This window comes from Myotis davidii, unplaced genomic scaffold, assembly GCF_000327345.1.
Source record: "Myotis davidii unplaced genomic scaffold, ASM32734v1 scaffold96, whole genome shotgun sequence".
Classification (NCBI taxonomy): Eukaryota; Metazoa; Chordata; class Mammalia; order Chiroptera; family Vespertilionidae; genus Myotis; species Myotis davidii.
The window spans coordinates 3,068,690-3,085,818 of NW_006289416.1; the positions used below are offsets into that span (position 1 = coordinate 3,068,690).

The 17,129-nt window shown below is 49.8% G+C and overlaps 1 protein-coding gene across 1 annotated transcript in view; it reads right to left on the reverse strand.

Annotated features, from left to right (window-relative positions):
* EMILIN2 (elastin microfibril interfacer 2) overlaps positions 1-17,129 on the reverse strand; it is a 43,266-nt gene that overhangs the window by 25,331 nt on the left and 806 nt on the right. The window contains exon 2 of the mRNA XM_006761935.2: positions 16,877-16,999. Coding sequence (XP_006761998.1) covers positions 16,877-16,999 — 123 coding nt within the window. The remainder of the gene's footprint in view (positions 1-16,876; positions 17,000-17,129) is intronic.

Here is a 17,129-nt window from a genome sequence, read left to right on the forward strand (position 1 = left end):
AAAAAACCCCCGTGTGGCCCTAGAAATGATATTAGAAAACAATTCCACTTCACTGTTTTGCACGCTCCAGGACAGCATAATGCTGGAAAAATGTGCAACCTCAGAAAAACTTGGTTCCTCTGAGCATTTGAGATTGAATGTGAGAACGCGGCTGCTCTTGGGTTTCGCTCATGTGCCAGGAGATGACAGCCCACGTTAAACCCTTCGGATGAGGCTGCGCAGATAGAGGCTCCGACGCCCTGGGAGGAGGTCCGACCTCGCACCCCACCCAGGACCGTACCCTCGCTGCTGGGCCGGGTGAGAAAGTCTGGCTTCCCCACACGCCGTTCTTCCCCGAGGAGGCGGTATTCTTTTGGAACCAGCTCGTAACTTAGAAAGCTCCCTGGAGTCCCGCCTTCCCCTCCACCCTCACAGGCACCGCTCCCACCCTCCCCTCGCTGGCCGGCAGGCAGGGGTCTGGTTTCAGCGATGGAGTTCAGGTGACGGCATCCCTGACAGCTTCAGGTCCAGCAGGGGAGGCGCCCCCCCTCACCCCCCAGGGTGACAGCTGGAAATGATCAGGCAGCCACCTCTAGTGTGGGAAAGCACACGTTCCCCCTTCTCTGTGCGCAACCACATGGACCCCAAGCGGGCCCTCAGAGCTCAGGGTGGGGGGTGAGGGAAGGAGGTAGGGCTGTCCAGCTCCACAGGCTCACTGGATTTTCCCCACAGAAACCGGGTTCCCACCTCCACAGTAGCCTGCTGGGGCGGGGGCGGGGAGGGGTTGCACAGAGGATGGGAAGAACGGATGGGATTTCCATGCCCCCCAGAGCATGGCAGACAATATCCTGGCCAAGGAGCCTTACAGAAAAGCCTGGGCCTTTACCCCTCAGAATCCTCATCTTCACTGGCTTGGGGGCAGGGGGCGCCCAGGAATCTGTACCTTTCAAAACCTCCCTAAGTGGTTGTCAAACGCAGCAGTCGGAGTTGAGAAGCAGCCTCAGACCCAGGAACGCCTCTGCCTGGAGGCAGCCAGGGCTGGACCACCCGCAGGGAAGTGACTAGAGCGAAAGCAGCCCAAGGGGCCCCTGGCTGTGAGCACACGGAGATGCTCAATGAATACTTTCTGAACCAGCTCACCCACTGCACCCAGCTGGGCCACCAAACTGAGGGACCAACACCCACAGGAGGTGCTGGGAGAGCTGGAGGGCTGACCCAGACTGCAGCCTTACCCCCTCCATCGCCGGTCCCTTGGGAGGCACCAATCCCAGCTGTGGAGTGTCCTGGGGGACCCTGGGGACTGTGGCCTGAGCCTGCCCAGACCCCTGCCTCAGCCATGCCCACTCGCACTCTCCTCTCCCTCTGGGACTCTTCTTTAGTGAAACAAGGGTTTACCATCTTTATAAGTTCAGCCTCCGTGTGAAAGGCACCAGCCCAGCCCGAGGAAATGGTAGTGAGAAGGAAGGTAGCAAGGAAAGAACTGAAGGAGTTGAAGCAGAGTTCAGGGACCACACGACTGGAAGGGTCCCTGTTAGAACAGAATGTGAGGGAATGTGCCTTCATTTGACCTCAGCACCACAACTCCTTCCAGGGGCTTGAGGTGAGGCTTCTTCCCGAACATGCTTCCACCCTCACTTGCATTTGCTTGCTCAGCGCCTGTCTTTCTTGCAGGCCGCGAGCCCCACTGGGGCAGGAATACCTGGGGGTGGTGTTCTCCACTAAAATCACAGTGCCTGGCCTATAGTAGGTGCTCAATTAACAATTACTAATCAATTAATAACTGATCAATCAAATAATTAATTAATAATAGTAGGTCTACTTTTGACAAGGTTTTGTGGAGTCCAATGTCCTAATTAAAAATTTCAGAATTATCCTTGGGTATAACCCTAAGTAGACACGAATTCCTGAGTCTTCCCAAAATCAAACCAAGCTTCAGGGCCTCAGGTCATGATGAACTGGGTTGGAATCACACACCGGGTAACCTAGAACTGTGCTGGCCAATAAGTAGCCATTAACCACGTGTGGCTATTTACATTTAAACTATTTTAAATGGACTAAAATCAAACATTGAGTTCCTCGATTGCACTAGCCACATTTCGAGTGGTCAGCAGCCCCGAGTGGCTGGTACAGCTCCATTGTCGCAGACAGTTTCATCGGCCAGGATAAGCCTAGAGAGTCTCAAGGTTGCCACGGGAACACCAACGGCACACGCCTATCTGCTCATCTCCGGGTTTCCATCTCACAGCCACCCGCTGTCTTTCTCCTCCCACCGCCTAGAATCGCTGGCAGAACATTTCTCTGAAAAATAACCACACATCCCTGCCAGAGGGACATCTAGGCAGCTACTCCACAAGGCCGGAGTCTTCGGCCTGCACTTCGGAGTTACCTGAATTTTATTTTAACACCAACCACCACCACTGCACACATCGGAAGCCCAGTGCCCCATTGCAGACACTCATTTGACCGGGATTTCTCCCCAAAACAGATTTTTTTTTTTTTTTTAGTAAACTCTTCTCCTTCTTCCAGTCACTGGCTTGCCCTCAGAAGTCTGGAGCCAACCCTTCTGGGCTCACTCTGCGTGTGTGGCTCTGCACAGCCTCGCCCGGATGGGCCTGAGAGGACGGGAAAGGCCAGGCAGCCCGGGGCCTGGAGGACTCCCGCCCGCGGGACAAGGGGAAGCAGCACGCGAGGGTGAGAAGTCATTTCGTCGCGTCTCAGGATGCTCACAGGCAGACTTGGTTACTGGCACTCAGCTGCTACGCCAGGTTTTCCACAGAGCAGCAACTAATCCACTTTCTAAAATTGTGGTAAACTACACAGCACGTTCCATGTGCCACAGCCATGTGTAAGGGGCCGCTGCATGAAGTCCGTTCACATTGCTGTGCAGCTGTCACCACCACCCATCTCCATAACAATCATCATCCCAGCTAACACTCGGCACCCCTTAAACACAAGTCCCGCCAGCCCTCCCCCGAACCCCGCAACCACCACTCTACTCTCCATCTCCATGCATCTGACCTCTCCAAGCACCTTATACAAGTAGAATCATGTAGTCTTTCTCTTTCGGTGACTGGCTTATTTTATTTAGCATAATGTCCTTGTAGGGAAGGAAAAAAAAACTTTTCCTCTACCCACTTAGGTTTGTTCTGGGGCCTATGAATTAAACTGACAAAAGACAGACTAACAAGAGAAAAGACACACAGATTTTACTGATGTTACTAACTTTACATGCAGAGCAGCTTCACAGAAACGAAGAGAAAAATCCAAAGACGACGTGGTTAAACTTGGACTCATACACCATCTTAACAAAGGGCAGTAAGGTGTAGAGTAGCGGTTGGGCAAGGGAAAGGGGCTTTGGGCTTCGAGGGATGAGAAATTGTGGGAAGATGGCTCGGAAATGTACGGGGGAAACTGATGGAAGATAAGGCCTGTTTTAGGAGGTTTGCTTAAGCAGATTTGTGTCAGTGCCAGCTCTGCCTGCAGGGACAAGGCTCCTGCCCTCATTCTGGTGCAAGAGCGGTGGGGAATGTACACTCCGCTTCTGAGTCAGAGAGGAGGGGACCGAGAGTTCGTCTTTGTGTCTGCTGATTCTCAATGCTTTCAGCTCAAAAACATCAATATGGGAAGGCATATCCCGATCCCCTCCATCCTCCAGGTTCGTCCCGATTGGAGCATTGTCAAAACTGCCTGCCTTTTCGTATGGTGATGCGCTTTGACAAAGTTTGGTCTCCACGGTCCAAGTTAGAATTGACAGAACAGTGGACTGATTTTCTAGGAACAAAGTGTGACCAAGAGGTTCCCCCCTGTTCTTTGTTTGTTTTTCTATCAATCAGTAAATAAATCCATGAGTTCCTAATTGAAGTAGCTGTTTGCCAAAAGTAAGTGCAGCCAGGCAGTGGAGACTACGACGTTTGACATTAGAAGTGATTGCGGAACCGCGTGGAAGGAGAGCCGCTCTGACCGGCAGAGGGACACTCGCCGTTTGAATCTGCTGTGTCCTGCCGACACGCAGGCTGCACCGGAGGCCGCGCCACAATCCGAGGAGGCGACGCTGGCCGAGGACCCTCCAACGCGCACTTCCCACGGCCTGAAAAGGTCCCCAGAGATAAAGTGGGGGAACCGAACACAAAAATCAGAATTTTCATCTTTTCTCTTTAACCAGACCTCTGAAACCAACAACATAAAAAAATGTAAAATCTTTTTCTTGACTTTCTAGGAAAATCCACCAAAGTTTTAAAAGCCAGAATGCTTGGGCAAATATATTTCTGAAATACAGACTGTGTCTAGTGGATCTGAAAGTCAGACTGATGAGCCCCGATTGAAGTCAGATTACAACAGAGCTTTGTACGCGTTTCTAAAACAACAGCTCCTACATCAAAGCCATGTGTTCACAACGAAAATGTACACAGAGGAGACTGTTTCCCAGGACAAAGGAGATGTTTGCTGGAGAAACCACAGTTGTAAGCTGCTGATTTTTCTGTTTCCTCTTGAATTCATTTCCTTATGAATTACTTAGAGCAGCAAGTTAGATTTCACAACCTGAAATTCTCTTCACTTCTACTGATCATGCAGCATAATAAGTAGAAACTTTCCTCCAGAATTTTCCACAATTTATCACCCCCCCCCCCTTCACCCTAAGGACAGAACAGTCCCGGAGAAAGGCGATTACAGAAAACCACAGTAGCTCAGCTGCAAGGCTCGGTCCAACTCGGCTGTAGCAGGAGTTAAATTTATTATAAGAGCAATCAGGGCCTTCGGACAAACTTGCAGTGCTAAGGATGACATCATCTGCAAGTGCAGGGCGTGTCCGGACCATGAAATACAGCTTATGCATCAGTTCCAATGAGGCCCCGTTCTCAGATTTAACTTCCTCACTTTGGGAGACACGTTACAAAACTCAAGTCGATGCCGTGACAGCGGGGAGGAGGGTCCCAGCTAACCGGAAGGCTTTCTGGAGGGCGAATAATCCAAGATGAATGATGGACTAAGTTCTCCTGAAGAATGCTTTTGGGAAGGGCCATCGCTGTTGCAGGCCATTTCCCCCAAATAAATGCTATACTCTTCCATTTCTCTAACTTATATCATGTGCCCTTATTCCTGGAGTCAGAATCCCAGAGGCTGTCCTCATCACTCCCCCGCGCTCACACGCCATGTTCCCACAGTGCGGGCCATGGGAACGGCGGCTGGCCTCAGCTTTCCCATGATGCTCACCACAAACATGACTTTCCGGGCTTTGGGGATCCAAACCTTTTCAGAGCCATTTTGATTCTTTCCTCTTTTTTGTCAAGCAGAAAAATTATTTTCTCAAATTATCCCGCAAAGTCACAATAATTTCGAAATCCTTTTTCCTGTGTTTCTCTTGACTTGGTTTGCAACATCCATCCCCCCACCCCCCCTAAGTACCTCAGCCACTCCCTGCTTTCTCTCCTTCCTCAATTCCATATCCTCCAGCCACTCTCCAACTTGCAGCTACACATCCATTGTTCTTAGTATCGCTTCTTGACACTGAAAAGGAACTGGCTCTGACATCCCCTCGGTATTTATTTCACACCTTCGGGTAAAGACTATGGGTGCTGGGAAGCTCTTACACAGGCCACACCTGTAACTGGGGGGAAGTCACTTAGAAGCTGAGAAAACCCTGAGAAAGTATGAGTTTCTCTGCAGATATAAAAACATTTTCTTCCTTTGGGCCAAGTCATTCTCAGTTTAAAAAGTAATAATCTGGGAAGTGAAAACACAGGAACACTTGCATTTCTTTCGTAATTTATGACCAAAGTGGGGGGGAAAGAATGAAAATGCTATAACATGGGTTCATATGTCTCACATTATCCAGGCTAATCAGTATGACTTCATGTTTTTAAAATCCACACTTCGCACAGCGACGCGGCAACACTTCACCCACCTGCACTCTGCTTAGGAGGGGCATTACTTTTCTCTGAAAGATGCTACCACCCCCCCCCCCCCAAGGCCTTAAGGTGTGGAGAAGTAGAGAGAGGGGGCTGGTTAGCAAAATCAAAAGAAGAATTTTGCTTATTTGCCTTTAAATGGGAGTTGGCAATGGAGCAGTAGGTCAAGGAAGAGGAACCTTCCTCCAAGAACACGTAGGGTGGCCAATGGATTTTCAAGGTTGGTGACACCTGCGACGTCCTTAAAGCCATCTGTGCGGCTCACCATCTTCAGAACAGTCCTCACTGCTCACGCAGACTCATGGAACTGGAACTTTCTTAAGGAATTGAGGGCATGGCGTTCCCTACCTTGGCCAACCCCATGTGGTTTTAAAAGAATCACCACAGAACCCAGGTATGTAAGGGCTACGGGACCGCAAGCCCTGGGCATTGCCCCAGGTTAGAGGGAAGCTTTTGGGCAGGTGGTGAAAGAAATTTCTAGACCCAGATGGTGCCACATTAGCAAACTGAGCTTTCATGTTCATGTAAATGCTCAACTTGACCAGACACACAGTATCTCTAGCCAGCCAATCCCCAGATGCCAAGCCAACTCTGGGCTGTATACCTGTTTCTGTTCCTTGATCTTTATTCAACCACAGCCAATCATGCCCTGCTTCAGTGCTGTCTCTTCTAACATTCTATAAAACTCACTCTTGCTGTGAAAAATTAATAAACAGAAACCTCATTTAAAATGGAATCCACACGCCCAACTGACGTGGCTCAGTGGTTGAGTGTCGACTTATGAACCAGGAGGTCATGGTTCAATTCCCAGTTGGGCATATGCCCAGGTTGTGGGCTTGATGCCCTGGTTGTGGGCTCGATCCCCAGTGGGGTCGGGGATTGCAGGAGGCAGCCAATCAATGAGTCTCTCTGATCACTGATGTTTCTATCTTTCCCCTACTCTCTGAAATCAATAGAAATATATATATATTTTAAAAGTGGAGCCCAGAGCCTAGAAGAAAGGACACTTGCATATGTGTCACTCAACACACTATTGATCCCAACAGGAAGAGATGTGCCTTACATCTCCGACAGTGATTCTACTTTACTAACTCGGTCCTTGCCCTGTAACAGCTCAGTCCATGGGAGACCTGCCATAACTCAGCCAATGAAAAGTCACTATACTTCCAGCTTTCCGTTTCCTCCAATGAGCTCTTTGTTTACAACAGCCCCTCCCAAGTCCATACGAGTGTCCTGCGCTTTGTTTCTCTGGACCTGCTGGTGGTTGCCTTCACACCACATGTCCCAAATGCCCCTCTGTTTGTTGTTCCTGAAAAAAACCATTTTGCTGGAGAAATATCGGGCCCTCTGTTTGTTGAAGGTCAGGAGTACCCAAGATCCTTCAGGAAGAGTGCTCCATTGCTTGTGAAGCACTGTCCGTCCCCCCCCCGCCCCCCCATTGATGGGTGGTTTTCCCTTGAATAAAGGACAAACTTGTTACTAAATTATACAATTAGAGGGGAGTAAGACAAATGTGCAGACCCTGAGTGAAGAGGGGTCCAGCAGAGATCTGCTAAGTTGAAAATATGTGGGAGAAGATAACATCTACACTCCGAGGAGAGAGGCCTGGGACAGATCCTTCCCTCACAGCCCACGGAAGAAACCAGCTGTGCCACCTCCTCGATTTACTCGTCACCGTGGACGTCCCTTCACATCCCATCTCCAGGCCCTCGCTCACGTGCTCACTTGGCTTATGCTGGCATCCGCTCCCCTCTGCGTATGTTCACTAGAACCACCCTTCAAAGCCCTGCGAAGATGGCACCGCCGCAAACAAGTTCTCACGTGCCTTCTGGCGGGAAGCAATGTCTTCCACCTCGGAGCATCCTCCGCTATTTGTGCTTCTCTTACTGCAAGTCTCATCTCTACCTTTAATTTTACTGCTTCCCATTTATGTCTCATTTCACCTGAAGGACGTGAACTTCCAGAGAGCAAGGGAGAGGTCGGGTCCCTCGCTAGTCCTGTGCTAGGCATGGGCCCTGCACACAAATTTATTTAATGAAACTGAGTAACCAACAGTCTTTAAAGCAGTGGTTCTCAACCTGTGGGTCGCGACCCCTTTGGCGGTCGAACGACCCTTTCACAGGGGTCGCCTAAGACCATCCTGCATATCAGATATTTACATGACGATTCATAACAGTAGCAACATTAGTTATGAAGTAGCGACGAAAATAATTTTATGGTTGGGTCACAATATGAGGAACTGTATTTAAAGGGCCAGAAGGTTGAGAACCACTGCTTTAAAGAATAAGTCTTCTTTAACCCTATTGTGCTGTCTGCCAGTTCATAGTGTCTTATACTAATTTTGTAGCCTTAATCCAACATTTTCAAGGGCTATAAATGTGAAATATAGGTTGTTTTTTTTTTTACTCCATTATGGCTTTATCTAGTGTTCTGCATTTGTTATGCATTTATCACCTCATTGGTCTTCAGAAATATCGGAGAAGTAACCTTATTGTCATTATAAATTACTTTCTACATTCTTTTTTCACCAGTTCTCAGTTGAAGCACAACTACTCTATAGAAATTGTGGTGTACACATACAAAGGAATATTAGTCAACAATCAGAAGTGACCAACTATTGATACATAGTACAAAAAAGATGTACCTCAAAACAATTATGCTTAGTGAAAAAAAAAACTTAACATAAAAACAGTACACACTGTGTAACACTACATAACACTTCAGAAATTGCAAACTCATCTACAATGATGGAAAGCTCGCTCATCAGCCTGGGGAAGGTACGTGGGGAGAACCTGGAGGGAGGATTATCAAGGAGCATGGGGAAACTGGTGATGGAAATGTTCAACATCTCAATTGTGGTGTTGATTTCATGGGTCAAATATTAAGTTATCCAACTTTAAATATGTACAGTACATACAGTGTATCTAAGTTAATCTCAATAAACCAACTATTTTGTATTGGGGTTATTTTTAAATCTCTTCAGGACTGTGGAAGCAAAATACTAGCAAGTCTTGTCCCAACTACCCAAAATAGATCTCTGTTAAGTGGAAACCAGAAACAGCATCACTGAGTCTTTTTCAGAGTTTCAGAATGAGGATTTAACTGAAGTGTGTGGGTGTTTTTTTAATGAATCGGATTACTCTTCAGGCACACAACCAACTGCTTTGTCTATTGGGAACTGACGCTTGTAGTTATTTCTGCACTTTTAAAGGTATGGATCAATGATTAAAGAAAGACATTCAGGACAGAAATGTTCATAACCACCTTCAAATTGCCGTTTCCTGTGAAACAACACAAAGCATCGACGACGTAAATCAGCATTTTGGAAATCGGAGGGTCTGCTCACCGGGATTATTTCCCAGCGACCCTCCCGGCGGGAGTGCAGGGGAGGCCTTGCCATTGGATTCACGGAATAAGCCCTTAAAGGTATTTCTGCCCCCCCCCCCCCCCCCCCCCCCCATTAATTCAAAGGGTTTCCCCCCCCCCCCCCCCCCGCACCGTCGGTGAGCGGGGAATCAGCGTTACAACTTCCTAGTTGTTTTTTAAATGATCCACACGATGATCCCAAAGATCTCCAGCGCAGCCAGATGATGCAACAAGTTGGGACGGGGAAAGGCACATCGTGTATCAGGACGACCAAGCTGGCCCGGACCTGGGCTATGGTCCTGAAAGGGCTGTTCCAGCCTCAAGCAGCTGACAGCTCTGCAGCCTGGGCCCCTGACACACGAATCAGATCTGAGCACTGTCCCGACAGCAGGCCAGACTGGAGATTCTGGAACATTCCAGATACTCAGAGGGGCTCCACGCTACCTCCCCGCCCAAGGTCATGGATTCCACCAGCAGATTGAGAGCGTTTTGGCTTGAAATGGACCGAGCCAGAGGAACGTTTTAGTAGTGAAAAGACTGGATTGAGGGCTGGAATGTGAAACTCGCCCCTCCCTGAGTTCTGTTGCAATCACTGCCACAGCTTTTGGGCCATGTTTCCAAGATCTGAGGGGAAGCCTCAGCCGGAAACAAGTGGCACTTTCACCTTCACTTTTGAAAAACTTAGGCCCTTAGGCCACAATCCTTCAAGAACCTCCCCACTGAGATGTTGGAAACTTGAAGCCAGAGGGAAATTTCTAGAACCCTGTCTTACAGTGGATTATGAGCGAGTCTCTGAAAGAGACCACGGATTACACCTCTGCACTCGGCGGATACTGTATAATCACAACTAGATCTAAAGACGGGAAAAGTGAGGGAAACACTGAGAATCCTCAGAGCAGATTGCCTTTCATCGAAATGACCATGCTGAGAGGCCTCCACCTAAACCATCTGTCTCTTAACCAAATTTTGTTTTAAGCAAATGCACTGTCCTGAAAGGCCAACGCTGCAAAGAATAACTTTTAGGCGTCTTCCTTAACCATCTAATATTTTTGTAGGTGGAAAAAAAGGGCCAGCTGGGCCCTCACGCACCCGGGAACGTTTGCTTCTACAGCATTTTCAGCCCGGGAATTGGGTTGGTTTGAGCCCTGCCCACTATTTTCAACATCCATCACCACTTTAAAACAGGAAGGCAAGAAGGGCATTGACTGTGAGTCTGCCTGTAATCAGTTCATTATTTTTCCTCCAACGTGAACTCCTACGACGGCGGAAACTCCTGTGCTCCTGTCCTGACCCTGCCGGGAAAATCAGTCTCCGCAAGGGGCAGCCACACCCGCCCCATTTCATCCAGCGGTTCGCTGCTGCTCTTGGGTGCAGAGACTGCTTCATGAAGGACGGTAGCAGTAAAACAGACTTGTCCCCAATAATAAACCAAAACAGCTGGGTGGCAGTCTGGGAGTAATCTGAACACTGGCCCAATCTGTCAATTTTGGCTTCTAAGAAGCAGCATGTAGGACACTGACCGTCCTGCGCAGCGCCTACCACACCATCCACACTCAGTGACATCAGCACCATCTGCACGCGACCAACGCAAGGAAGAGGATTTGTTCCGAAGGTAAAGCATGAAAGTGGCGTGCGTGTTAGTGGCCGGGGATGGGCAGAGCTCACCCCCTGGGGGCACCTGGGAACACGCAGCTCACCTGCTGGCTGGCTTCCCACAGCCCGTACCCTCACTCCCCACCCCCACCCCCAGCCAGCAACGCCCATGCGGCTGGAACCACCTGTTACTCCCTGGAGAAACGCTTCTCTGGCTCTGCGTCCACAGCAGTCTCTGCAAGTTTAACTTCATGTTTAAAAGCCGATTTCAGCCCTGGCTGGTCTGGCTCAGCGGATAGAGCGTTGGCCTGTGGACTGAAGGGTCCTGGGCTCGATTCCGGTCAAGGGCACATGCCTGGATTGCGGGCTCGATCCCCAGTGGGGGGGAGGGGGGAGCTGCAGGAGGCAGCTGATCAGTGATTCTCCCTCATCATTGATATTTCTACCTCCCTCTTCCTTCCTCTCTGATATCAATAAAAATATATATATTTTTAAAAAGTCGATTTCAGTCATTTCCATTTCGTGATGATCTTAGCTCACCAAATGGAGTTCATTCTTTAGCCCTCCCGTCCTCTGCCAGGTCAGGAAGCAGGAGCTTCAAAGGCAAAGCCCTGAAAGACAAGGCCACCTGAGCGGCAACAACACTTCAACAAGCAACGGGAACAGGCACAGTCACTAGACAGCCCTGCTGAGCGCCGCACATGAGCGTGACAGGCGCTTCTGCACAGTTCCATCCGCTATGGCGCCTCCCCGAAACGCAGCGATGAGGACACAGTGCCTCAGAGAGGGCGAGGGGCTTGCCTGCAGTCACACAGCAGGGTGGTGGGAGAGCTCAGGCCTGAAGGCAAGACTTTCACCTCCTCTACAGACATGTTGGCCACGCCAGCCAGCCCTGGGGGACGGCCTCAGGGGAGGCCTGTCCCCACTCACATCCACTTTCCTGCTCACCTCGCAATTGTAATTCATTTACCAAGTGCCAACGTGGTAGACTAGATCAAGGGAGGAAGACTAGTTCATGGGACCACAACGGGGCTTAACAAAAAACAAATTTTTCCAAAATGTATCTTTCAACATGTCAAGCTCTATTCTATTTAAGACAGGCCTACCACTGGCATTGGGCCCCATGCTGCCTGGAGGACATGGGGTCTGTTGTTTTGTTGTTCGCTCTTTTCTCTTTTGAAAAATCAATAAATTACAAGTAAAGCCTTCATGAAAAAAAAAAAGGCAAATTTTTCCTTAAGGCCATGACCTACTTGAATCCCATTAATTCTCCCCAAGATAAGGTAGGGAATGTAGCCCATAAGCATGAAAGTTCTGTTCCCAAGACCTCCGTCTCGGCCCTATCCACTCCCCTGACCGAGTGTGTGCTGAGAAAAGGAAAACGCACACGGAAGCCTCTGAAAGCGCTGAAGGGCTCTCGTCTTATCTACTGGGAGCCGAGGGAGGGAAGAGGTCAAAGAAGCCGAAAGGAAGGTCTGAGGGGTCTAGGGAAGCTCACACGATACAACCCCAACGGCAGATGGGGATGGAAAGTGCGAGGGCACCACAGCAGCCGCAGCGCCAGGCCCTGGGGTCTGGGGTCCTTCCACGCTCCCTAATGTCGCCTCCATCCATTCACGTTTCCCTGGACCCCACGCTGTTTAACAGCCAAAGGAAAAATACCTCCCAAAGCCATACACACAAGAGGCTCGTGTGGAATTGTCCCTGGAGATGCAGAAAACGCAGAATTATCTCTAGGAGATGTAAGCCCTTATGCTTCCCCTTAGTCTTAAGTGTTCTTAGTTTAGTTTTTGGGTTTTTTTTTTTTAAAAAAAGCTTTTCCTGGCTGAGATTATTCCTTAACAGGCAACTTTTCTTCCAGCTGAATGACCATCTGCTCCCATTGGAACCAGCGGATTACAGAAGTTCTGGAAACTCAGCATTTAGAACCCACACCTCCTGCACATGCGCAAATCCTCAGTCTGTGTTATCAGAGCAGCACAGGGCCCTTCCGTTGGCCCCATCCGGATCCCTCCCCGACTGGTGAGATTTTTTTTAGAGAGCTAATAGGAAACATTTCACCAAGATGCCACACACCCAAGACGCGGGCGGGGGCGGGGGGGTGGAGGCTGATAAGCCCTAGTCAGTTTGTGGTGTCAGAGAGCAGGAAACTGCCGCCTGACAGGCAGGCCTCAGCCCTGAGCTGGAAGGGACGCGGTGCAGGGAATAACCTGCCTCGCACCTGGGATCCTCAGCGCCAACGGCAAGACTCCAGCAGGCAGCTGCTCCGCTCACAGGACGCCCCCACGTCCCAGGACTAACATCACTCGGCTGGACCACCGCAGGCCGAGTGGGAGGTTATGCAACTATCTGGAATTCCTGCCAGGAGGCATGAATGATGCATGAAAGGAAACAGTGCCCAGTCCAAGAAGGAGAAGAAAGGTAGCGCTGTTTCTACCGCTGGGACACCCAAACAGGACCCCCGCCTCCAGCGAGGGGCTCTGAGAAGCCTCCGGCCCTTACCTCCTCCCTCCCATCGTCACAGCGCTGGGCTCACACACACACATCCTTGGGGAGCTCATCCCAGGGTGTGGGTTTAGACAGCAAGGGGCTACCGGGTGTGCAGTGGGAAGAGCCTCCAGCTTGGAAATAACAGACCTCGATCTGAAGCCAGGCTCTGCTACCTCCCAACTACATGCCCGCCTGCAAAATGGGGATACCAGCCCATCACAGGGATTTTGGTGAGGATTGAAGGCAATGCAGATAAAGGGGCTCATCATGTTACAACGATGCAGGCCTGCGAAACTGCACTAAGCCTTCCAAACAGTGCTCAGTCCCTGTTATGGGGGCACTGTGTAGCTGAGTACTGTGCGATCTACTGAGGCACACACTAGAACAAGCAAATGCACTCTCCATCCCAGGGACAGAGGCCGGCCCCAAGGCCAGCAGCTCAGTCTCTTACCATCATGTGACCACAGGCCAGTCAGGGAACATGTCCTGTTTCCTCGTTGGTAAAATGGAGACCATGGTGTCCATCTTGAAGGGTTGTCGCAAGAATTAAACTGATGTGGAGGAGGCAAAGTCCTGCCACAGCACCTGCCACTCGAAGGGCCTTCACAGCTTCAGAAAAGGAACTGCTCAAAATGCCCTCATGTCACATAAAAACCCTCTCTGCTCCTGGGGTCACACACCCCACACGCAATGTGCAATCTCGAGTCTAAGGCCCTTCCTACGTGCAGACGGAGCACTGTCTACGCTTTCTGGAAATGCCCGTGGGGCCTTAGCGCCCGGTGACCGGTCAGGCACAGGCGTTCTCCTCTCCCCATCACACCCCTGTCTCCTCCCCTGGCCCCACCTCCGTTTGGAGCGTTATTCAGCCTCTCCCTCCGGCTTCCTCGCTTCTCTCCTGAGCCTGCAGAGTTCCCTCTCTTTAATTCTCCACCTGCTTGGCTGCTATCAGCTCCCTTTCTCCACCGAAGCCTTTGAAACATCTGATTCTTGGGTAACTGGGTCTCCTCGTGTCCCCCTTAATCGCACAGGAGCCGCAACCCTGCACCCCTGAAACTGCCTCTCCCTGCATAAGCCCATCTTCTGCTGCCAACACCTCGGCCTCTCGTCCTGAGGGCTCTAAGATGTAGTTCCCTCCTCCAAAAGCTTGACTTTGCTCTCTCCCCCTGCCTGGCCCCTCTTCCTCCTCTCCCACCACAGCCCCTGACACCCCAGGTCCGCTCCAACTGGATGCAGGCCTCGCTGGCTCACACCTGCCACTCCCAGCGCTCAAGCGTTACCAGATGCTAAATGCACTTCTAGCTCCAGATCTCAGCCAACCTCCAGTCCTGTCCCGGCAAACCTTGGAGAGAGTGGGTTCGGGTCCAGACCACCGCACAAAGCGAGCACTGCAATCAGCGAGATGCGATCTTTCTGCGGGTGGAAGGCCTGGCCCGTCGTTTGTAAAAAACGCAACACCTGTGAAGGGCAAATAAACAAGCACACCTGTGCTTCTCACACCGCCTGGAAAGCGTCCGTACGAACCTCCCCTCCCCAAGCCTCAGGTCTAAGGCCCCGGCGATGAAGACCTCACTTAACAGAGCCTGGAGCTGAGAGAAGTTCCTCATCAGCAGACCTAGAAAATGCTATGTCAAACAGCCATTCTTTCTCGTTTAATGTTAAAAAATGTTTCTCCTTTTGTCTTCATTTATCTACTAATCCTCAACATTTAGAAAACATTTCATAGTTGAAAAATAAGGTAAACCGGTCCTTTCCTGTCTCTAAAGACACAGAAAGAAAAAGAACAGGACTGAGTTAGACGCTTAAGTTAACGTCAAGATTTTCAGCTTGACTGGCTAAAACAGTGTTTTTATTTTTTAAATTTCATTTTTAATGCAGTACTTACCAGCACATTTGACTCATTTACACGGTTATTATAGAATAAAAATACCGAGGTCACTGATTTTGGTCTTGTTTCGTAAAATCGCAATTTTTATGCTCCCCTTGGATATCCTTCCCACCTGCCTTTCTCTCACCTGCTGGTCTGGAGGTGATTCACTCCCCACTGAAGACAGAGAATTTGTTTCACTGGTTTTGGTGAAATACAGCAATTAAAGCGCCGCTTGATTTCCCAAGCACTAAAATAATTTCAGAAACTTAAAAAAAACCTAAAAGTATTACCTCCCCAAATGAAAAATGTGTTTATTTCTGACTTGTTACAAGTAAAAATTAAAGTTATAACGAGCCACAAAATTCTATTCTTGTGTAAGACAAATGAAATGTTCCTGATGAACAAATCTAATTTTATAGAAGTCAATTCAAACTGTATTGACTATTTACAGGTCTCTACCACAATGTTAAAATCTTCTGTGGTTCTGAATTCACTGACTGCTAACCATAGACTGTGGGTTTGTATCTTACCGACTACAGATGCAGACAGAGCAACTGCACTGCGCCCCTGACAATCTGCCCAGCTCAACGCGGCAGCCAGCGATTCCCCTTCGGCCTGTTTCTCTGTGTCATCGAAGGTGGGATCTCTTCTAGGTGGTTGGTGACCCAGAGGAATTATTCCTTTTCTGTCAGCAGTTCCCATAGCCGCCCCTGGGGGCTGGGGGGGGGGAGGGGGCGTGACTTAGGGACCACTGCACCTCACTTGCCTGAAGGTTCATGCCTCTGGAAGGAGGTTTTCCGGAGGACAAGTTTCAGGCCTTCCCTTTGCTTTGCCAACGACAAATCCGCCTACTGGCTATTATTCTTTGCTGCAATGACAACTGTGCTCTAATACAAACAACCTATTCTTAGGGGAAAACAATTAATTTCAGGCATCAGATGTGTTCCCCAACAGCCGTGTATTCACATGGGCTCATCCGCGGATATCGGGCTTACACAAAACACGAAGACGTGCCCTGAGCACTGAATGATTGCGCTGTATTTAACGGAATCTTCACTCTATCGCATTGCTTCCTCTTTGTGTGTGTGTTTTTTTAAGCTGGTGAAATCTTTCTAAGCAAAAAGATGATTAATTCCTCCTCTTGTCTTTAAAAACTATGCTCTCATGACAACCTCTTAGCCAATCCCCCAATCTAACTTGGAAAAAAACAAACAAGCAACGACAACACACTTTTAAGCAAGTTGTTCCTGGGACTTCAGAGATTTACAGCCCCGGATGAGGTCAGTTTTACAGGGACATCTGACAAAACTCATCTGTTTTCGGACACCCCGCTAATCCTACATAGAAGCATTTTTAGCAGTATACATGCTGACATTTCTGTATGCCCCAGAACTCACAATATGGATCTAATTAGGTCCAGCTGCCTTATGTTAGTAATAAAATTGGAGAGAGAGAGAAGAGGAGAGAGAGAGGAGAGAGGAGAGAGGAGAGAGAGAGGGAGAGAGAGAGAGGGAGAGAGACAGGTGAGGGTAGGGGCTTTGTTCATTCCCTCCTGTGCCCTGGTGATCACGAGCAGGTCGTGCGCATCAACAACGCTCGCTCAGGGCAACACATGCTTCTTCCCTACCCTGCGGCCCCGGCCCCGCTCGCGCGGAAACTTTTCCGCTGCACTCACACCAGCGCGGACGGGCAGGGCATCTGGTTCCAGGGGCAGTTGTACTGAGCCTGGATAAAACTCTCACTTCCCTCCTGCACAGAGCAGCTCACATTCTTGTTCACGATGTAGGCGCACCAATTCCTGGGGCGGAGAGAGAGGGAGAGGGGCGGTGTGTAAACCTGAGGCTGGGGGAGACGGACCAGCTGCTGCACCCGCAGATGGAGCCGGGGTGGGGGAGGCCGTGCTCCCCGCGGAGGCGGGAGCTCCACAA